This window comes from Ixodes scapularis, unplaced genomic scaffold, assembly GCF_016920785.2.
Source record: "Ixodes scapularis isolate PalLabHiFi unplaced genomic scaffold, ASM1692078v2 PGA_scaffold3__209_contigs__length_174095766, whole genome shotgun sequence".
In the NCBI taxonomy this organism is placed as follows: Eukaryota; Metazoa; Arthropoda; class Arachnida; order Ixodida; family Ixodidae; genus Ixodes; species Ixodes scapularis.
Window position 1 is genome coordinate 22,319,766 of NW_024609868.1, and position 23,664 is coordinate 22,343,429.

General features: G+C 44.3%; 2 protein-coding genes across 2 annotated transcripts; one reads left to right on the top strand and one right to left on the bottom strand.

Annotated features, from left to right (window-relative positions):
• Positions 1–66: 66 nt before the first annotated feature.
• On the bottom strand, positions 67–9,624 carry LOC8033774 (transcriptional adapter 1). The gene is made up of 9 exons (XM_029984476.3): positions 9,508–9,624; positions 9,260–9,296; positions 9,075–9,129; positions 7,431–7,490; positions 7,252–7,349; positions 6,148–6,360; positions 5,663–5,811; positions 2,773–2,932; positions 67–630 (listed from the first exon to the last, which is right to left on the bottom strand). The coding sequence occupies exons 1-9, from the start codon at positions 9,579–9,581 to the stop codon at positions 460–462; spliced, it is 1,017 nt and encodes a 338-aa protein (XP_029840336.2). The 5' UTR covers positions 9,582–9,624; the 3' UTR covers positions 67–459.
• Positions 9,625–9,769: 145 nt separating this feature from the next.
• On the top strand, positions 9,770–23,540 carry LOC8033777 (surfeit locus protein 4 homolog). Its single transcript, XM_002405881.4, has 4 exons — positions 9,770–9,907; positions 17,896–18,159; positions 20,726–20,769; positions 21,655–23,540. The coding sequence occupies exons 1-4, from the start codon at positions 9,851–9,853 to the stop codon at positions 22,106–22,108; spliced, it is 819 nt and encodes a 272-aa protein (XP_002405925.1). The 5' UTR covers positions 9,770–9,850; the 3' UTR covers positions 22,109–23,540.
• The last annotated feature ends 124 nt before the right edge of the window (positions 23,541–23,664 follow it).

Here is a 23,664-nt window from a genome sequence, read left to right on the forward strand (position 1 = left end):
CTTGGATTTCTCAGTGTAATGTTGACAGATCTTGCTTATGATTGCTGCACAGAAATCGGTCACAAATTAGTTGGATGTATCAGGTTACTTTATTTACATGCCTACAGTTTTACAAAATATAGTATACTCCATATTCAGATTTCTTACAAAACTATACAGTTGCCGCAAGCTTTTGTGCTCAGATGTACTGTTGCCAAATGCTTCACTTGCAGTCATGCATCCAAGAGAAACCGCCCCTGGTTCAACCTGACATCCCTGAATTAAAGTGTACCTGCAATGTTACAACTTTTAGTGTGTGAAGTCAATTCCTTAAAAATAACCCGTGAAATAACCTTTGTAAGGTGTCAGTGTGTAACAAGTGCAGACATTTGTTGCCAAACTAATTACTGTGTTTATGCTGGTAGTGAAACTCTCTGATGACAAGTGTGTTGAAACAGATCCTTCCATTATTATGTAATGCTACCAAGAAAGGTTTTGCTGTTCCTCCAAAAGCTGACTTCTGATGGCATCTTCTTGGGCCCGAATTTGCTCCTGATCAAGTTCTTCATGACTTGGGTGCCACTGGGCAGCAAGGGCTTGTTCTATGCTCTTGGTGTACACAGTGTGTGAGGGAATACAGCTTTTGTGAACCTGCAAAGACAGTACAAAAGACATATATTAAAGGCTTACCTAGAAGTCCCTTTATGTTGAACATTGCTCCATGTGTCTGTTTGTAATTGCCTATTCATGCATAAATGTAAACAGAAACGCAGGCATCTATTCAGAAGAGCCATAGAAATAACTCGCAAGATAAAATGCTTTTTTTACGATTAACACAAAACCACAACATTTCTATTTGTTTTATTTGAAAACCTCAAGACTAAAAAAAGGCAAATTGGTTGTACCAAAAGTTTAGCCAGTGGGAACTTATTCAACCTTGAGACAGATCAACCTGCATACCTTTGTTGCAGAGGCACAACTTGGCCAGAGCACTACAAACTACTAACCCACACTTCTCCAGTGGTCACATAAGTGCAGAGTGGTAGTTCAATGCCCAACCACACAAAAACCAGCAACAGTAGGACCTGAATTTGTAGCATCTGAACACACAATGCCAGCTTTTGCCACAAATTCTGCTAAGCTGCAATGCAATACTAGCCCTTCCCCACCCACCCACCGAGCCCATTTCTTTAGGACCACGAGCTACGGCACTTTGTTTTGGACATGACAACAAAGCATTGCATACACCCCTTTTTTCTAAAAATATATAATGTTACAGGGTGAGCACTGAATTGTTATATGACACACATATTCTTTATCACAATCATCACTCCAATGAGCTCAAGAAAAAGTCCTATAAAAGATTAAAAAAAACATTTCTTTCTGAAGAAAGTTAATTCCCAAGTCCATTAATACTATGGTCTTTTATTAAGCATTAAGCTCATACACGACTTCCACATGGTATCTGAAAACTTTGTTGTTCTGACATAATCACACATGTGGAGCCGAGACCTCACTCTCACCCCTAAGAAATGGGACTTGAAGTACATGCACATGCTACAAACCTTCCAAGACAGGATGAAGTAAAGAACATTGTCACTAAAAGGCCCACTTAAGAGCTTTTTGTAGAAGCCTGTTTTTGATGGCATATCGTTTGTTGGGCTTTAGTCAATAAAAATTACCAGTTCTAGATGGCAAGATGTCCAGTAAACTCGCAGCAATAAAAATACACAGGCACTATTTTCTTTTTTTTTTTTTTTTTTTTTTTTTGGGGGGGGGGGGTTATTCTTAGGCCCACACCACCTCCATAAAGTTTCATCATTGAAAATAGTTCATTGCATGGAGATTCCGAATGCAACCATTATTTTTCTTTTTATGTGCAAAAACGTTGCATCTTTGGGTGTAGGAGATGTAATAAAGCAATTATTGTTTGAAAACGCCATCCGAAGGCGCCCCCTGGCATATGCTTCAAAGCGCAAAAAGGGGGGCGTGTCACAATCCTTGATTAAATTTTTAATGGGAGAATCGGCCATCTACGAGTGTAACTTCTGACTTTTTAGGATACTCGGAGCACGTAGATTGAGCTATCACCATAAACAGACAATCTCAGAATCCATTTGAGTGTTCCTTTAAAGGGACACTGAACCAAAATTTGTAGCTCACGAAACAAGGCTGGAGCGATAGGCGGGGACGCTGCAAAACCCAAAAACATCACTCATACAGCCATATCTCTAACAGTGGGCCGTATATTTGGAAAAGAAGTGAGCAATTGAACACGAACGATGAGACATCTGATACCCCGATTCTCATTCCCTCTCCTCTTTGCTTCATCCCCTCGAGCAGGAGAAACGAAACGAGGAAAAAAGAAGCAACGCCACTTTCCCTCATCCCTAACTGTTCCAGGAGGATCGTCGCGTCAGTCCTCACTTGATCGCGCCCTTCTTTTCCAAGCATATAGCCATCCAGTTAAGATATTGATGTATGAGTGATGTTAAGAAGTTTCTAGCGTCCCGTTCAACGCTACTGCGGCCTTATTTTGCAAAATTTAAATTTTGGTTCAATATTTTTCAAACGAAATTGAAGTACCTCAAACCAGAAACAGATCTGGGCCAGCTCACTCAAATTAGAAAGCACAAAGCTAGCAGTCACTCCATGATTACTAGTCTTGTGAGCTAACACTCCGCACACTGCTGATAAGCAGGCCAGTGAATGAGATTGTCTCGGCGGCGGTTATATGCACATCGAGTAAGTCAGCCTTAATTCCCCGATAAACGAGAAGCAGCATGCTCCTACCTGTAGGGCTTCAACCAGGTCCATGGCGGAGACCGGTGGCAGTCTGGGACGTGGCGTGGGGTCGCAGGCAACCTCGAGTGCCGCCTCACTCTCCGCCCAGTCGAGGGTGGGCACCATCTCTGGGAGGTGCTCGCCCGTCGAGGACACCGTTGTTGGATGGCTGCACGGCAGCAGGATGCCACTAATCGTCACACACACTCATTTTACAACTCGAGAGCAGAAATCGCAGAATGACAAACAAGATTTGTATATATGTAAAGGGCTTCCGCAGGGTTGTTTTGAAAAAGAAAAAAAAAAGATATATAGATATAAAATTTTCATTTCAAACATTCCACACATCACTGGATAGAGGAAGGTTCAAAGTTCAAATTTCTATGGTCCTCGGGGGAAGGGGGGTTCACTTAACTTGAGCACCATGTGTGTTGCGGTCAAACATCAAAAAGGTAGTACATTTCTTGACATATACAAATCAACTGGTCTCTAGTTACTGATTTCACTGCTTCAACAATTCAGTGTTTCATATCCAGTAGCAGTTATAGACCTTTCCAAAAAGAGCTCTCTGGCCACCGCCATTTTGAGATTGTCGCGACCTTATCAGCTAGAAATTTCTATCATCCACCCGGGTTGTGAGAACCCGGCCAGCGCGACACTCCACCTGCGTTGTAATCGGGGTTCACCGACTTTTCTTGAAATTTCTTACTTTATTTGCCTATTCAGGATGCTTACACTTTTTGTGTTATTTTCCTCTATGAGAACCACAGGACACCGGGGCTCGTAGTCTGTTCAATTTTCGCGGGAAACAAACAAAAGAAAGCTAACGTCGACTGGCTCGCGACGCAGGCCGTTCAACGTTCCTCAAATATTATCTCCGCCGAAATATTCTCCGGAAAGCCCCGCCCTTTGCGGTTTTCGCGAAAAATAGCTGCTCAGGTGAGGGGTAGGGGCCGAAACACACTTGTCCGTCCCTTTGCTTCACTGCAGTGCAAAAAACAAGCTCTCCTCAAAACATGCCCTAAAGGAAGTGCGGATTTTGTCCACTCATCGTGGAGCGACTGTCGCTGACACTGTAGAATGGATATGATGTGTTATTTGAGATCTTTCTCAAATAAACCCTGTTCGGATGACGCAGCATCGTGAGGTAAGCAATACGTTGTTCGATTGATGAGGGCTGTTCAATTCACCGTGGAGTATGTACAATATGCTGTTTGATTGATGAGAGTTGTTCAATTTCGTGTTGTAAACAATGAGTACCCATGCCTTTTGGCCATCTTGTGTGGTCATATATTTCCGACACTTAAGACCTTTGTAGACTGACAAGACTGAGTGTATGGCGTCGTGAAAAATCTGTATAAAAAGAAACATTCCAGTTGCATTTTACTTTGTTCTGCCGTGCACAGATTCACCATAAATGATTTCATTTGCTTTTTGTGCTATAAAACACAAAAGAAACAATAAAATGCAGCAATTTAGCCGCCCCCAGCATCTGGAATTCTGCCTATGCAGGCTACCCCCGCACACTGACGAAAAAACACACAGCCCAGAGCAGTCGTGCAACACTGACATATACTCTCAAGACCAGGGAGGCACGCTGTAAATCGCTTCATGTTAAAGTGTCGCTGGAAAGGTCTATAGGTGGGACAAACACCCTTTCTTATGTACCAATGGACTCTCATTTCACAAACTACAGCGCACAAAAACACCTGTCCTATGGTGTTGCCATTTTCCTATCAACAAGAAACAGCACTTCTGTGTGGCACTGAATGGAACTTCTTGGTGGGCTTTTGAAAGCTTTGCACCTTCCTCTAATCAGTGATGTCTGGAATGTGTTCCTGTCTTTTACAGTTTGTTTTAAACAACTTTTTAAATAGGTCCTTTTTCTTTTTTTTTTTTTAAATAGCCTGGCATATTCGAAGACACACTAAGTTCATAACAGTTCGCAGGTGGATCCCTCTTCTCCTCACAAGGCCACTTTGCAATCGATGGGCACCGAAGAGAGGTTGCCCCTGGAGTCACTCGAAAGCTATGCTCAAACCAGTGGTTCTCAAATGAGGTTCCGCAGACCTGTTGGGGTCCGCGAAGCCCTCACCTCACCTCAACCCTTACCGCACCACCCTCCCCCCCTTTTCTTGAGAAAAAAAATGCTTTTTTTGTTCACCATGGCTAGATAGTACAAGCTACCACCCATTATAAAGGATACAACCGTTACCATCTACCCATCCATTCATCCTTTTACTTGATGCTTCTCATTTCTCATATTTATTATGACAGTAGAGGATGCCCTTTTCACACCGCGATCCCCCTAACCTTTCCCCATTGCTACGGCTGGTCCCCAAGGTGTTGCCCATGCTTGAGAACCATTGCCTCAGACTATCGCCACCCTTTTCTCTTCATTGTCTGGCACTAACATGGAAGCTATTCATTCGTTCGAGTCAATGCAACATTCAATTCCATGCCAGCAGCTCATAGGTGCCGACACCTCTCTTCATAGAACAACGCACCTTGCTGAATGCAGTGACGGATACGAAATCAGACTTTTAGAACTTTAACTACAGAGTAGGAAGATTCTTGCAATATTGTGTTTCGCCGCCATGGTATGTTTTAGCAAGCAAGACGCCGGAAAGGGCTTTTCGCGTTTTTCATCAGGCACAATGGCGGAAGTTAGTGGCAACTGGCAATACTTATTATATGCAACAATGAAGCTGAAGTGATGCACACTGAGTGTACCATATTTAATTGCCTCTAGTCGTACCGTCTGTTTGAGGTATAAAAGTCTGCAGTAAGTACACATAGGGAATAGCAGTTTCCCCAACAAACGTCTTTGAGACAAAAAAAAGGCCGGACATTCCTCCGTCACAGCCAAATTCGAAGGCTTCCGAACGCCTGAACCCACCTGTGGCACTGGAGATTTGAGAGTATCCTCGAGTTGCGCAGGTAAGGGTTGGCCGGGGTACAGCCAAGAGCAAACTGGAAGCGGCCCTCCCTCAGTTTGTAGGCATTCCTCCTACTCAGCACTGCCGTCAGCACTTCCTTTACCTGGTGCTGAAAAGGACGGAAGATGAGACTCGGGGGCACTATAAACGCTCAAAGACATAGGAGAGAAGGCTACGTAGAAACTGTAAAGGTCGGTTTAGACACCTGCGTTTGAGTGCGTTTGACGGCGTTGCGTCGAGAACCGAAAGCGAGTCACCGGCACATCTGTGTTTCGTATGAAGAGTGGAATCCAATTCAAGGAAACATCTTGGCAAGCGATATAAGCAGCAGGAATGTTCTGGTTTCTCGCTGCCGCAATGCAGTCAGACGCAATTAAACGCAACTGTCTCAACCAGGCTTAACTCTTTTCTGCCATTCTCATCTGGTCAGTGGCTATCGCCTCACCTTGACTGCTGTCATGACCAGCTGCACGGCCCTGTCATCCACACTGTCGAGCCCACAGTCCCAGGCAATGACAAACATGCGTCCGTGAACCAAGAGGGCATCTGGTAGGCAGTGCTCCCTCGAGCAGAAGCCGAGGCTCTTGGCACTCTCCGAGGGGTCTCTTGCCTTGGCATGGGGCACGTGCTTGGACGGGACTGCTGGCACAAAACGTTTCTGCAAAGATAACATTGACCTCTGGTTAGATAACCAAAGCACTAGAAGCCAGCGATTAATAGAACCCCCACCAATAACCATAACCCCCCCCCCCCCCCCCCCGGTTAAGCTGGACACCTCATAAAATTCGCTAAGCAAAGTATGAAAACTTTGACCATACAACCCTCAAAACCCCAATAGAGCAAGAATTTTTTTCTGAAGAAACCCCCACTAGCAGTATGGTCTTTCAGAATTCACTCAGCGCATGACACAACAATTGCTCTCATACTAGTTTTCAGCTGATCAAAAACAAGAGCAAAACATGTTTGGCTCCTCGTGGAGCATTGATAACTTCCTCCTTTATGCGGTGAATTAAGATACTTGTATGTGCAATCGAGATTAGACATTTCTTATTTTATAGAATCATGCAAGTTTCAAAATCAAAATGAACCTGTCTTCTTCTACAACCACCAAATCTTGTTGAGAGAGCTACTTTGCACAGCCTAATGCAAAGTAGTTTAAGACTTGCTGTTGTCTTGGGTTGATGAGTGTAAAGACCCCTCAGTAATTCTGTGGCAAGATGATTAAATTAATCAAACAGTTTGATTACAAAAGTGTTTAGGGTGATACTCCATTCATCCCTAAGCTGACAGTGCAGCGGAAGCTATGTGCCCGTTGGACCAGTCATATGTCCATCTTTCGCCACATGATTATGCTCCCTCCTCGTACCCAAGCACAGAATCAGGTGATGAAAGAAAGGCGGTTAACTGGTCCGGCAAGCACGTAGCTCCCACCGCACTGTCAACTTGAGGGTGGATGGAGCATACATCCTCCTCCCCTGCAGTAGTTCCCATGAAGCACAATGCAGAGAGGAAAAGAAAAATGCGGGGAAAACGCACAGCCGCAACTCACTTCGAATGTCACCCGAACTGGTCTGCCTTTGGCTTTTAGCTTGGTCTTCTTCGTCTTGTCACGGTTTTGAGCACTGTCGCCAGAAACCGAGTCACGGCCTGTTGTGCAAACATTTTGCCAATATTTAACGGAGCTGGCCAAAACATGTAGCAATGCGGAGAAACAACTCAATATTTCACCTGTGCATGGGCTTTGGCACTTGTTGAAGAAGGCTAGCAGAAACTCGTTGTGTGCATGAACTAGATGGATAAAAATCAAATTTAGTATAAATTAAAAAAAAAAAAAGATTGCAGTTATTGAGGGAACACTACTAGCATATGAACCTTTAATTGTACTGCTGTCGTTGCTACATATTACAATCAGGAACAGATGTTAATGACTTAGGGAAAGTCCCCAAATCGAAAAAGGTTCAAGCAAGCCTGAACTGACTTTTATCCGAGGTAAAACCCCACTAATGTCGTCTAAGCAACTGAAAAATCCGTCAGGTCCCAACTTTGACCTTAGGACCACTTCAAGTCTAGTGGAGTGGTCTGCAACTGAGCCAACCAGGATTTAGCCGTCAGTAGAGCAAATGAATGTGAACAGTCGACACCTATGTTAAACATGCAAACCATAGGTCTGATGAGCACGCTGAGCCAACACCTGATCAGCTCAGTTGGCAGGGTGCTCTGCTAGTCTTGGAGAGGGTCTAGGACCAAAGTCAGGATAAAGCACATTTTTTTAGCAGCACATTAGTCAACCAGAGGGCGCGAGTTACATTCCACCTCAGGTAAAATTAAGTTTATTGTGTGTATCAGTGAATGAGCTCTATAGCAATCAATTAAGAGTAAAGCTATATGCACGACGTAGTGCAAATCAACCGGAAATGGCTAAACACACAATGCGAACCTTGTTGGGTCTCGTATAAGACAACTCGTCAAAACAAGCATCTGAAGCTGTAGCAAAGCTTAGTGGAAAGGTGTCTGCTTCATATGCAGCAGACCCTGATTCAATCTAAAAAGTGGGCATGCTTTTTTTTTTATGTCAAACTTCTTTTTTTTTTGGTCGAACATTCGGCAATATTTACATTTCTTTTTTACAATTATCACTGAAAAATACAAATGTAGACGAAACTACACTGAACTAAATGGTATGGGACTTCCTTTCCGAAGGGGCAATGGGGGACGGCGTGACTTGGGTTGCCGGCTGGACATCGCGAAGTGGCGTGTAGGGGGGGGCCAGGTGGGTTAATAGTTTTGTAATGAGCAGCCTTAGACTGTCATCACAAAGCAGGGTGAACTCAGGCAAGGGGGTGGGTTAACATGCTCCCCAGTGATACAGGCACCATCCGAAAAGGATGACCCAAAAGGCATGAACTCTCCATGTTGCGCATATACCTATTTCCTGTTAAAGTGCACGAAGTCGTGCGTATAGCAACACGCAGCAACTGCAGACACTGTGAGCAGACGACACGACACACTACTGGAAGTATACATGGCTTACGACCGCCTCCATGGGTTCTGTTTAGGCCTCTAGAACGCAAGACGTAGAGTTTGAACACAAAGATCCTTTGGGTTCTCGCTGATCATTTTTACATGTGACGACACTTCGTAGTGCTGGTTGTTGTTCCTACTTACTGCTTGCTTTGAAGCATGCCTATGCAATAATATTAACGTAGTAAAATAAGTTCGCGACCTCGAAATCAAGAAAAGCCCTCAAGTGGTTACAGGCAGGACCGTACATAACACAGAAACAACACCATCATGACGTTAATGCAACAGGAAAAAATGAACTCTCCCGAGTTAAATAAAGGAACAAACAGACACAGATTGTCTCAAACGTACTCGATTCGCCGCTGAGTATCTTCCTGGCTTCGATGTCGAACTCGTCCTTTGTGAGCTGAAACGCACAAGGGAAAATATTTTCTAAAAAAAACCTTCATCAGCGCTCGTTTGCGCGCGCCCTAATTTTTTGTTAGAAAACATTTCTTTTATGAAGCAAGTCGCTCCTAAAACGTGTCGTTACTCACCTTCTGGCTGAACCAAAGTCTCAGGCAGTTTAAGTATCTACAAGAAAATGAACATGTAAGTGTGAATGAGCGAGCGACCGAACATAGCTATGGTACGACAGATCGGCGTCCGTCAGATCGAACGCACTGCGCTCCGCGATACGTCATTCTAAACAAAAGTTTATTCACGAAAGCAGACTGCTCGTGTTTAGAGCGTAGCTTGACCGGTGAGTTTTAACAAAACAGAAAAACGAACACGTATCACTCACGTTTTAAATCGTTCACCTAAAACTTCAGAAAGTTTCTGTTTGGCTGCCAGGAGTTGGTTCGTGGACGCCGCCATCACGCTTTTACCACAGGAACCGGAAAACCGGAATTCCCCAAACTGCAACCTACCAAAAACGTGTCAAAAATTGTAATTAGACAGGACCTTCAATTTTTATTACGCCCCATATATAACTTACGAAACTTTATGAAACAAAATAAAAATTAGTTGAATCTTTTATTTTTGCTCACTCAAATTTTAACCACAATGTTGCTGACATTTTGTTTGACGTGTTTCTCAATTCTTCTCCTTTTCACTTTTCGCCTGTGTGCGGCTGGGAGGTTAGGATGGCGAATGTTCCAGCGAGGGAAGTTATGAGCACCGCCGAAGATTTAGCGGACCAGGTAAGCGCCCAAAAACCGTCTCAGAACACTTGACGAACCGAGCGTCGTCGACCGCGTGCCCCAGCGCCGGCTTTTCTAGCGGTACGGAACGGGCCGCGCTAGCCCGCACCGATGAGCGGGTGACACGTATTTGGGAAGGATGACTCTACGTGTCACACCTTATCGCACGAGACACGGCACAGAAGCACTCTAGTTCGCAACGTCTAACGAGCACGACATCTTCATAGCACGCGGAAAACTCTGTGCGAGAGTGTAATCAGCGGTTACCTAGCATTGCGTGCTGGAAGTCGCAGAACTGCTGCACGGGGTTTCAAGTTCGCCGTCGATCGCCGGTTTCGCCGACCTTTCGAACCGATATCATCTTCCGTGCTCTGCCAGATCTTTAGATGAGACGCATTTGTGTTTTCTGTGCTCCCGAAATCGGTCAGCCGTATTTCTTCCCCTTCGTCTATTTTGTGTTTGTCAGAGAGGCCTGTTGACGTGCATGAGCTAGCGTAAACAACTAGTGTGGCATATGTGTTTCAGTCAGGTCAATTTAAAGTTGTAACTCGTTTATATTTTTAACGTGATAGAGAGGTGTTGTTTCACGCTCTTTGAACATGACGTCTATCCGCATGGGATGTGCTACGTTATTACGTCACGTAGCTTCCACAGGTGGTTGAGGCCAAAGATGAGAGAAGCACCCACTCTTCCCGGCTAATAGCAGCAAGTTGTAAGCCGTAGCTACGTTGGTATTCAGACATCGCCCACACAGAAAAAAAAAACAAAAAAAAACGTCTTCGGGGACTCTTCACACATAAATTTTATGTAAATATTCGTACCTCAGTTACTCGTTGCCCAAAAGCAGTAAGCTCATTTAGTGGTTTATGTGACAAGGATTAAATTTATCTCTACGCTTCTCTGTGCGATGTGACATATAGTAGCGAGTGTAGCATTCGTCCAACTGATTGTCGTCTTGTGGAGAAGAGAATTTTGCTTCAGAGACTTCCTCCAAGGCCTTTTGACAAAGCTCATTGTCTCAAACACAATAACTCGGTGCCCATGGAAGGTCCCTTCTAGGGATGTGTTCTGCTCAAAACTGTTCTCTATGACAGCACAGCTTTTTCTTTGTAAAAATTTGCACACCAAATTCTAAAATTTTTATTGGGAAATGCCAGGGATGGGCAAAATACGTGCAAATATGTATGAAATACAAATACAAAATACTTTGTCAAAAATGTATTTAACTGCAAATCTAATTAGATTTCTAAAAAAGCATTTAAGTACAAGATACAAATGCAACCAAATGTATTTGGTCTCCTCCAAATGCTTTTCCAAATACATTCCTCAAAATTTGTGTCGGCGACTTCAGGGCACCTGCGACGGGTTTCTGGGTATCTCATTTTAATTTTGCCTCGCACACTCGGGAGTTAGTGTGCTGTCTAGTAATGTAATAGAAATGTTGGACGTAATAGGTGAAAAAAGTACAGAGCTTCAAGCAGCTTTTTTTTGTCTATTACATTTTGGTATAGACCAACAAAGAACCGATACGACTAAGACGCGCAGCACTAGCTAGAGATTTTTTTTTATTGTTGCAACTCGCACCAGTTACGAAAATCTGGACGACCCGCGCATTTAGAATGTTCCAGGCAAAAATATGGATGGAAATCGGGCTGGAAAGCATCGCAAGTTGTCACAGGCACTTATTTAGCCAGTCTGCCTGTGAACGTCGATTTCGTCACTATTCTCGCCCTGGACTAGCGCCATAGTCACGGTCACTAAACGCTTGTGCTTGATTGAGAGACACTTCATTCGGTGCAGAACATAGTTTTCTTCCTGCTCTGGACAGTGACAATAAGTTTGAGGGATGTATTTTCGCCCACAAAATTGTATTTAATTACAATTGTATTTGAAATACCCACATTTTAGTATTTAAATACACACATCAAATACATTACCCAATTTGTAATTAAATACAAATGCAAAATACACAAAGTATTTGAAATACATATTTAAAATACTTGTATTTGAAAAACTGCCCATCCCTGGGAAATGCTTTATCCACATATTGTGATGCAGGTCGCCCTAACATGAGGTCAAGCTTGATCAAAATGTTTGACTTGTTATCATGTAACATCAAACTTGATAACTTAAGCTGGTGCTGCACATAGTGCATACTGGTAAAGTAATACAGCGAGTAAGTTTGTCTGCTCCTTGCACAGTGGCGAGCTCTGGCATTTTCTGCTAGTACCGAGGTCTGTTTTGCCTTTTCTATGACTTTTGGATATCTGCCAGCTCTTTACAAACAAGGACTTAGCCTTCAAGAAAGGGGAAGTGAAATAGTTCAAAGGGTAAGTTGTTCTTTGTGGGATAACAGCTACCAGAAGCGGTACAATGGACAAAGAACTCATAGCCATGATGTTGTTTGCCGTCCACCAAAGCTGTAGCCTCTTCGTACATATGATAACTCCCTTTGATGTTTTCGTACACTTGCTCTTATGTTCAAAGGGACACGTTTTGGTTGAGTTGCTCGCCGTACAGCTTCTAGGACAGCCTTTTGGTGGTTTGCTATAAGGTTACAAAAACCCACAATGGCATATCTTCACGCTTACTTTGCTGTATTCTGTGCATCGCTCACAAGCTAGTAGTACTGTGGTCAATATTTTCAAAAGAATGAGTGGGCAATTTCTTTTGGGGCATGCAGCTGTGACATGTAGCCTTAAAAACCAGACCTCTAACTGCTGTAGCAGGAGTAAACAAGACCCAGAAGCAAGACAATAAAACAATGGCAGGAAAGCATCAGTGTCACTTTAAAAGGGCAGCCCGGTTTTCGTCTCTAAAGTGAAAGCCAGAATTGCAGAAATATTGGGTCATTGCCACAGCTTTAAGGGGCACTGAAGTCATTTTTGAAAAAGGTCATTTTTGATCTTATATTGTTTAAAATGTGTTAGTTCCCGCATATACCAAGTCCTATATTACAAAACCGCCTATTCGTCTCGGGGCAATAGAAAAACATGTGGACTCTTTTCTCTCGAGGACTACATTGGGTTCCGAACGATTTTACTAAAACTCGTTTTGTAGACAGTCTGGTGGGTACACATTCGGATAAGATTCCTCTTTTTATTCGGGGGCGAAGCCATCGCTTGCAACTCGCCGACAAGCGCCCTTCGTCTACAGGTTCACTCGGAAAAATTCTTCCCAAAAAGGGCGTGTCGCAATCTTTGAACACACGTTTAACGAGGAAATAAGCTACACAGAATTCTGATTTAGGGTTTGTTGAGTTGCTTAGAGCGTCTAGACTGAGTTGTCACTACAAAAGAATGATCTCAGAACCGACTTCAGTGCTCCCTTAAGTGTACAGCTTGTGCAGCGAAACAGAAATGCTGGGATTATATTGAAACCTGAAGGTGCACCTTGTCTCTGAACAGAAGGGCCTCAGTGCTTCAAATTTTTCCATTGCGTGACTGTCACCAGCAGTGCTCCACGTCACTTTAATTTTAGTGTGATAGTGACAACAATAAGACTGTTTTATCACCAGTGTTGTTGGTGAGTGCCAGTTTGGTGCTTTGAGAACTGGAAATTGTTCACTGAGGGAACTGAACAGGGAAGGCAAAGTTTGACCATTAAGATCTTTAGACATATAGACCTGGCTCTATTGATCCCTCGTAGCTAGGTACCCTTTAAGAGGTTATTGATAGACAAGTGTAAGGAATTCTTAAATTTTCCATATAAAACAAAAGTGCACTCATTAAACTCAATGAAAAAACAGTGAGTGCACAGGCAAGCTGGTGGATGTTGATCATGATGTGGAAAACCCGAGACTGTGGCAAAAGCAGGGAACCTTGGTCGAAGTCTTTTTTTCTTCGACCAAGGTTCCCTGCTCTTACCACAGTCTCGGGTTTTCTACATCATGATCATTAAACTCGTGGTAAACAAGCTGCTATATCACTGGGAAGTCGGTCAGGTTATTGACAATCTTATACAAAAGGAACCCTGTGAATAAACTGTGTCCCACATGACTGATTCCAAACAAAGGAATCTTGAGAAGTGCTCACTGCCAGAATAAAGCTTAATTCTTTATGACTTCCTACGTGACAATGAAATTATTTTCTTGATATACCACTAAATATTCTCAGAACTAAGAGCTTGGGAGAATCCCGGCTCAGGGGAAGGAGGTTAAAGAGGCTGTGCAATGATATTTGTACTTTCAGTAAATACTGCCTAAGGTTAATTCTTGACATCCATAACGTAAAAAGCATGCATTAGTTTCTCTCCACGCAATGGCAGTCGCACAAACAATTGAGAAAAAATGTGATATGGTGTAAAGTTGGACTAGTACTGTCGAGACCGGTTTTAACGAAGTAAACAGGATTTGAAATCGCTTCACTATATCCGCTTCTCCGTTATATATGAACTCATACAAATAACATGAAAACAAAAGATAACATGGGTTGTCATGGGCACATGTTTATCGAGCCTGCAGAAAGCAGTTAAAGCCTCTCTGCATGCGTCCTCTGCTAGATCGGAGCCGCTTCTCGCCAACTGTGAGAAGCTCCGATCGTACAAAGATCCTGCTACGTATGGACCGTGTTGACAGCTGCGACGGCCCCGCGGAGGACGCCGGCAGTGGACGACATCCTTTACGTTTATGCGCACTCCGTCGAAAACGGCATGCTTTCGATTTAGGGAGATTGCCTTCGTCTTCCCCTTCGAGGTGCTGGCGGTGCCGGGGCTCTCCATCGATGAGTGGTGATGATTTGCCGAATCGGTGCTTGAGCGAAGTATACATTTGCGCAAGAGCGGCCTCACTGACCAGACACCGACACTGATCACGAAGCAAACAAAGAAGCACGCTCAAGTTTGTCTCTCGTCGGTTTAGAGAACCTAGATTTCAGAGATGGGGCGACCGCTCGATCGAGGTCACGTGGTTTGTGGGCCGCATTTTCAAAACGAGCTGCAGCATGCAAGGATTCAAAACTCAAAAGCTCTCAGCTTCTGCACACCTCGCCACACTGGCCATGCGACAATCAAATGCAGGCGTGCTTACTGCTCCCTCTCTTAAATGTAGGTTCTCTCCGTCATGTCCACCGGAACGTAGTCTCTAACGCTCTGAAATCCCCTATCGGCATACCACGACGGCTTCTCCGCGTACGATTCGGTAAAGCCGCTTCCCAGGTAAGGAGCGGGGAGCAGACGACGTTGCGGAGACTGCTGCCAGTGGCCTTTCCAGCATTTTCTGCAGCCTGTTCTGGGTGGCTTCTTGGCAGAGGCAGCAAAGTGCGGTGGTCCGAGAATTAGTAAACTTTCAGAATTTTATTGTTTTTTTTTACTTATCACGAAATTTTTTTCGCTTTATCCGCGGGAGCCGCTCAATTTTGTGCGCTAAAAACAGACACAAATCTATTGAAAAAGTGCAAACAGGAATAGGAAATCGTGATCGCTTTGCTGTAGCCGCTATTTCGTTATAACCGGTTTTGGCAGTAGTTGGTAATGCATAGTTATAAAATAAAAAGTGTAAAAAGGCTAGACATAAACAAATGAAGTTCAAACACACGTCTATGAACCTAGTCTAGTTGTCCCTCATTTTTAACATTGATTTTATTTTATAACTAAAGAAGAAAATGAGCAATGTTCATCTTCTTCACTTGCAGCCAGAATGAGTGGCCACATGATCTGGTGCAAATTATATGCCGCCAATGTTCATCGTAGCCACGCGGCGGCTTTGATAGAGCACATAACACAGCTGAGCACCAGACATTGTTAGAGTTGGACTATTCCCATCGTTACAGTGATTGGATACAAACAAATACTTGAAGGTTAACCCTCTTACGGAAGGTTGCTAGCCCAAGTCGAGTATTTGTGGTGTGCTTGTGTCCAATCCACGAGCCACATTTGACTATCTGTTTTTTTAGTTTGATACCCACAGTGCCCTTTGGCATTACAGGAGAGGGCTTGACAACAAATAAATAAAACAGCTGGTAGATGATATTAAAAGCACGGTAAATATAATTTTCGAGAACAAACTCACAAACACTTGTCAACAAGGTTGCATACGGCAGCTTTTAAGTGTGAATACTTGAAAGAATAAAACATTGAGGACGAGACAGGAACGGTACTTCTTTCCTGAAAGAAGTCCCGTTTCTGTCCTCGTCTTCAATGTTTTATTCTTTCAAGTATTCATAATAGTTCAACAACACGCTTGCTTTCAATTATTCATCTTTTAAAAAGTTGACAAATAGCATCAAGATGAGTACCGATAAAAAAAAGAACCTATCAACAGTTTTCTGACATCCCTACAGAAAGGTCTTGTTTGCTAATATGAGATTTGCAGGACTGTAACATGACACTTGGTATCTTGGCAGATAAAGGCCATATCTAACAAGGTTTTATATTCAGCTTTGGCAACAGTTCCTACACTTAGCCTGCTTTTGAGATTCCATTAAGCCTGTCAGCCATATTACATTCCTAGTTCAGGACTTCAGTGTGGCATGGTTTAAATGTTTTTTAATGGCACAGGGAACTGAAAAAATCCCTTCGCTTGTAGGATCTTGCAACCAGAAAATTGTAGGACGACGAAAGTAATCCCTGGAGAAGGGGAACAAGAGGGACAAAGGACAAACATAAATCTCCAAACACAGCTAGGTGACTGGTGAGCGACCGAAAAAATCCGCCTGGTACGGGTATCGAACCTGGGACCTCTCCATTACAAGTGGAGCGCTCTACCAACTGAGCTAACCAGGGGTTAGACGTTTTGCACAATATTGCAAATTGCAAGCTTCACCCTTGTTGGTGTTCGACTGGTGGCAGCTGATAAAACCCGTTTGCTCTACTGACGTCTAACCCCTGGTTAGCTCAGTTGGTAGAGCGTTCCACTTGTAATGGAGAGGTCCCGGGTTCGATACCCAAACCAGGCGGATTTTTTCGGTCGCTCACCAGTCACCTAGCTGTGTTTGGAGATTTATGTTTGTCCTTTGTCCCTCTTGTTCCCCTTCTCCAGGGATTACTTTCATCATTCTTGTCCAGCTCGCTTGCACCTTTGCATTCAATTGCATTATAAAAATTGTAGGACTATCATCATATGAAGTTGACTGGGATTAAACACACTAGCAAAACAGAAGTAACATTTTATAGCAGCCTTACTGGCTGTGTCCTCCCTATTCCCACTAAGAATCTCCTTACACAACATCTACATGTTAAGATCAACAGCGCCCTTCGACGCAGTTGGGACAAAGTTTTGCTGGGTGCCGAGTCACGTTGGAATTTCGGGCAACGAAGAGGCGGATGAATTGGTCATGTCTGCTCGAGGCTCATCAATAACATCCGATGGCTTACCATACCAATATCTGAAACCGCTTCTGAGGAAATCTATTTTTCACAAATGGCAGCTGGAATGGTTACAGAGAGCAACAACAAACTCCACATTATCAAGCCCGTTCTGGGCATTTTAGAGAGCTCTTGTAACAGGGAACGTTGTGTGGAGGCTTTTCTCTGCTGTCTAAGAATAGGGCACTCCCATTTGACAGGTCAGTATCTGCTTCTGACCATTTTACACATTTGATGGCATTGTTTGTCCCATCAACTACTCCGTCGATCATGTTTCTTCAAACTTTTTAGAGATCACCTTCCATTTCATCCCTCTTTTTTGCTTGGCGATAAACATTTAGTTCCTCTTGGCCGTATTTTAGACTTTTTAGAACAAACAATATTTATACCATTTGTAATTTTGTTATAGTGTGCTCCAAATATGGTGAGCTTGGCGCATTATAGCCCTCGTTGCTGCTGCTCCAGTAATCTCATAATCATCATTATCATCATGCCCGTGACATCACATCCAACCGTCCGTAACGTCAAATTTTGTTCCCCCCTTCCTCCCTCCCCCGAGGTTGACCCATAAATCCACCCCCAAATATACACCCTGGGATCCGCAACAAAACTCCGCCAGTAGGGGCAGTCGCCGTGAAACGTTCGGTTGGCCAGTCTCAAAACGTTCCTTTTGGGGGACCGCCCAGGTGCTCCGCAAAGGCAAGCATGTGCTACCGCACCTGGCCCGCTTCTGCCTGGTGAGCACCTTCCTGGAGGACGGCTGCCGGATGTGGTACCAGTGGGGGGACCAGCGGGACTACATGAACCACTCGTGGGGCTGCGGCTGGTTCCTGGCCACCCTGTTCGTGTTCATCAACCTCGTCGGGCAGCTGGGCGGATCCATTGCAGTGCTCGCGCGCTTCCAGGTGGCTCCTGCCTGTGGCCTGCTCTTCTTCATCGTCGTGCTTCAGGTGAGCCAGGCTCCTCTCTGACGTCTGGAACCAGTACCACCCAGAAGACAAGGCCTCCGTTTTTAACCCTTCCCTATTCCTCACTAGTGCATCCACGCAGCACCGCCAGCGAGCCTTGCAGCATCTTACAACGAACATGACACTTGCATGTGGCAATGCCGAGATGAACGCGTCTGCCGCTTTACGGCGAGGCGCATTTGCTGCTTGCGGCCTGTCGGGCATCCACTAATGACGACGTTAACGAAAGACCTCGTCTTCTAGATGGTAATGCTGGAATGCGTCTCCAACTAGCATGTTTACCGTGTCCTCCTTCGTGGTCCTTTGATGTTCGCTGGTTGGCATCGTTGAAGCATCGTGGTATTACCTGCCGAGATTCTGGCTGTGGCACAACAGCAGAGGTGAAGATGGGGGTATTGCTGGTCAGGCATGTCGACGCACCGCAGTTTGGAGCGAGTGGAGCGAAAGCTCACGGTATAGCGCTCGGGGATCCTGGGTTCAATCCCCACCCCTTCTCATTTCAATTTGGTCGTGCAATCACTGCTGCATGATTCGCATTAAAGACCCCAGGCTTGCAGTGGTACCGCGCAGGCTAGGCTTCTCACCCACAGCGGTGACACCAGACGCACAGTAGGGCGCTGACTAACTTATTGTCTAAACATGTACGCAGCATAATTACTTTTTCACAGAAACTGTGTGGCCTCAAAGGAGCCTTTCATGGGCTCTTTATTTTTTCAGTACAGAAGCATGCCTCTGTATTGAGTTATCTTCACTGTGTGTGAATCAAGCTTTTGTATATTGGGCTTTTGGTGTGGTAGTAATGTTTGAAGGTGGGTTAAACATATTATTGAAATAGCTTTCAGGTTCAAGTTGATAGATTAACTTTAGCAGGCTTCCCAAAACATGTCATATAGTGAAGGTAGCAGAGTCCCTTTTAAAATTGTTCAGCAATCCCCTTGGCATACTTTACAATGTTAGGCAAAAACCTGCTTCTTGACTGGTGGTAATAGCATATTTGCACAGCTTCTCCCACAGGATTAAGAAAGTGGCTGATAAGTACAAAGTCCCTATAATCTTTTCAGCGCCTTCTAAGTTATCTCGTTTGTGTGCTTCCATTGAGAGAGCAGGACTTCAATCTGTGGGCAGATTGAAGTCCATTATTATTTCATTATTTCAAATATGTAGCATTATTTCAAATATGTAGCATGTGCTGTCGGGGTCGTTTGTAAGAACCTTTCTCCTGTGGTAAAGTGTATATTGGGAAGATGGGTAGATGTGTTAGTGTTAGAGCTTGGGAGCATTCTCTGTCTCTGAGATCTCCACCTTCGGTTCACCTTGCTGTTCATTGCGGTAGATGTGGCTGTTCACCTTGGATAGGTGACACTAAAATTTTGGTTAGACATTCACAAAAAATGGCTAGGGAAATTCATGAAGCATTTTACATTCGGCTGCACGGTTCCGATCTCTGCATCAGTTCAGAGTCAATTATGCTATCCACTGAAGAGTTCGAGTTTGTTCATAGTTTGAGCCCGTTTGTTTGATGCTTCGTTTCAGCTTCCGTGGGAACAATTCCACGGATAAAACTGCGTACATGCAGCCTGAAACGGTGCCTACACTCCTCGAGGCCACGTGCAAGACGGGGACGCACAGGGCATTGGGGTTCGCGCTGTAGTTTTGGCTTGGTTCGGACCTGAAGTGGAATGATGTATAGTCTTATTTTTTTTCCAGTTTTTATTTGTATTTTTCTTTAAATGGTACTTTCTAATGATAAATTTTTCGGATGGCAAATGACAGTGAAGACGTCCTACATGTGGGATTCTTCTCTTTCCTTTGTTTGCCTTCTTGTTTTGATGTGTTTTAAGAAGACGAAAAAGAGAGTGAGTCGTGAGTCAGCGCTGTGTCTGTGTCCTTCTTCTACTTCTCCTTGTGTTTTCTTGTGCTGTTTTAATCATATGTTTTCTGGTATGTGACCCAGAAAAATTCTGGGCCACATATCAAAAGCTTAATAAAAAAAAATGTAGAGAAAACTTGTTAAAACTCTGTAAATAGTTATGTTTTGCAAGATGTGATGCGTGCATGAACACCTGCTGCTTATCTGAAAGAATTGTCCCTAGTTTTGATTTAAAGATGTCTGTTGTGTGGATTTTAGCTTATTTGTGAGTGTGATTCCAGCTTCTAGGTGTTTGTAACTAGGTGGAAGATGACTTCAGATTTCTGCAATAAACCAAGAAATATTAAGGATCTTTTTCTCACAAAGTTAGATAGGACAGAGATGTTACGATTGAAGTAGGAGACTGCGCATTCTAATATATCGTGAGTTTCAATATCTTTTAAATCAACCTATTAGATGAAATGAATGTTTTGCTATACTAAACTCTATCAATTAAACAAACTTCACAGTAATCTTAGTATTGGTATGCATAATATCAAATTCCTAAAGAAGTCTTCTTATGCTTCATAGTCGCTATTGCATTTAGTTTCAAGCACAATTTTTACGTCTTTGCCCTCGTTGCATCATGCTTCGTGGCCTGCTCATCAAATGAACTGTCTTTTCATTTTACTTCTACAGACATTTGCCTACAGCATATTGTGGGATCTGGGCTTCCTGCTTAGGTAAGCATTAAAGCTAAGCTGCTCCTTGTTTTTGAACATGTTGCCTACTTTACCCCTTGAATAGAACCGTTACTATAATCCTCAAACAATCTTACGCCTCCAGGTCAACTTTTGAGAGGTGTCCAAGATGGGGTACTCATCATAATATCCCGAGATGTAGCCTACCCAAAATCGAAGGCAAATCAAGTGAAAATAAAAATTGGGCCAACTTTGAATGTGCAATAAAAAGAGTAAAATAATTATTTTATTTTTATCTTGTGATTGGCAGAGGCTTGTGATTGCAGGGAGGGGCGATGAACCAAAGACGAGTGTTCTTCCCAGTCAGCAATGTTCTCTCATCTACCTCCGTGGCCAAGTAACACCAATTCTGCCGAGGTCACCATTGGCCAGGGTTTTGCAATTACTAGAAGTGGGCTATCTTTCAGTGTAAGAGATATTACATACATATTACGCTTTGACGGGGCTCCCTTTGGCCACTGCGCATCAGTTTCCACGACCGACACCCCATGGCGCTGCGTGTTCGTCAACGCGCCGCTAAAGCGCTGTTCACATATATGCGACCAAGTAAGGTTGAGAGAGACCAGACCGGTTTTTAAGCAGAGGACATTATGTATAGCTGCATTTGGTTCACCCATAAGCTGACAGACAATGGGGTGAAAGCTATGCGCTCGTTGGCAGTTTCGCCGCGTGATCGTGCTCCCGCCCACACCCATACGCAGAAAGCGGGGTTGGGCGACGATAAGGAGGCGTCTGATTGGTCCGGTGAGCATGTGGCTCCCACCGCACCGCCAGCTTATTGGTGAGCCTCCGCTCACCAATAAGCTGGCGGTGCGGTGTAACAGTCGGGACACGGTTCAAAGCCAGATTTCTTCGCCCTTTCTGCAGGAGCGTGTCCCTGATGGGAGCCCTCCTCCTGCTGGTCGCTGAGAGCCGGGTGGAGGCCAAGAGCCTGTTTGCGGGCGTCCCGTCCCTGGGCGAGAACAAGCCCAAGTCTTACATGCAGCTCACGGGGCGCATCCTGCTGGTCTTTATGTTCATCACCATGCTGCGCCTGGAGCTGTCCCTCTTCCAAATCCTTCAGAACCTAGTGGCCACGGCCCTGATGGTCCTGGTCACGGTGGGCTACAAGACCAAGCTGTGCGCCCTGGGGCTGGTGCTGTGGCTTACGGCGGTCAACGTGTACTTTAACGCCTGGTGGACAGTCGAGTCGTACAAACCCATGCGAGACTTCCTCAAGTACGACTTCTTCCAGGCCATGTCGGTCATCGGAGGCCTGCTCATGGTCGTGTCCCTCGGGCCGGGTGGAGTTTCGCTGGACGAGCACAAGAAGCACTGGTAGCCTCCCGCCGTCCGTTTGTCCGCACTCTCCAAGAAGAAAAGGAATGCGCGAGAGGTTGGGAGGGGGGGTTGCTCGTCATGTGTTGGACGGCATGCCGAACAAGATTTTGTTTTTCTTCGCAAAGGCTGATCTGTTGGATCGAGGTTTCGTACGATTCGTGGGCTTCATTTGTCCGTATTATATGCCCCATTCACACGACCGGCGTAAAGGTGCCTTTAGCAAAGGTAGGTAGGTCCCTTTGCCATCGGCAAATCAGCCCATGCTCTTGGGTTGCGGTTACATGGCACACGCATAGGATCACAAACTGATTCGTCGCTGACCATAAAAGTCCCTTAGCCGAAGGCACCTTTATTAGTTTGTAAATAGGGCATTACTTTGTTCCTTTTTCTTATTTGCCTGTATAAAAGGAAATTGATGGTAAAACAGTAAAAAATTATGTGATTTTTTTTTTTTTACTGTCATTTTGCTGTTTATCTTTGCATTTTTCGTTTTTGAAGAGACGAGAAAGTGGGACATAAAATACAAATATGTTTTTTATATATGTATGTCAAGAAAGAGAAAATTTGCATGGACGCGTATGTTTGGTTTTTCTTGTTAAAGATTCTGCATAATTCATTCATTAAAGGGGAGTGTGGAAGTGCATAGTTGGGGCAAACTTTGTCAGCCTCGTCAGGTTGCAGGGCAGCGACTGCCCCCTCCTTTTTTTTTACATGCCAACGAAGGAGTGGACTCCAGGGCGAGGAAATATAGGTTTGTTTTTAACAAAGTAGCACTTGGGTACTGGTCTTGCTTTGATTTTCTATGCGGTATCGGTATACAAGTTGGGAAGAATTAATGATTTTTTTGCTTGGGGGATTGAGACTCTATCCGCTTCAAATTTACTTACAGTGGGCGAGGCATTTGGGGTGGTCCCAGTTTTTAAGAACTCTTGGATTGTTTGGAAGTTGTAACTTTCCTAATGGTCCACATCTACATCGCCTTCCTTGCGGAATCTGGACATTGTTTCCGACTATGGGAACCTCGCTTGAGGAGCCAAACTATGTGTCACCGAAATCCGTGAGCGGTCACATTCTGGAGCCTGATTTCGTTAATTAGATGTTAGCTGATCAAAATTATTTGGCCATGACACGAATATTTATGTCTGGATTAGACTACGTAATCGAATCCGTGGCTGCGAACAAACAAGAGGTGTGGCACTTTGGAGGAGACAATTTCGCTCTGTTGAAGCACAGGGCCAAGGTGATTTTGTCTTGCGTGCTTCCTAGTCCCCTGTCTGGGTTTACATGGACGGGGTTTTTGCGTATAATCTTCACTTGCCCCTAGCCCTCTCCCTCCTTGCAACTCCTTGTCTCAGCATCTCTGTCATTACCTTGACAACATTCTTTTTCCAAATGAGATCTAAGCCAATAAAAGCCTTTCCTCACTTTTTTAATGTGTTGTGCTGCTTCTGGAGTGCACAAAATGCCCTTTTTGATAGTGCAGAGAGGTGACCTGTTGAAAGTCTGGCAAAGCATTTGCCAGACATTCAAGCCTGGGGTCACTCCTCTGCACTTCCA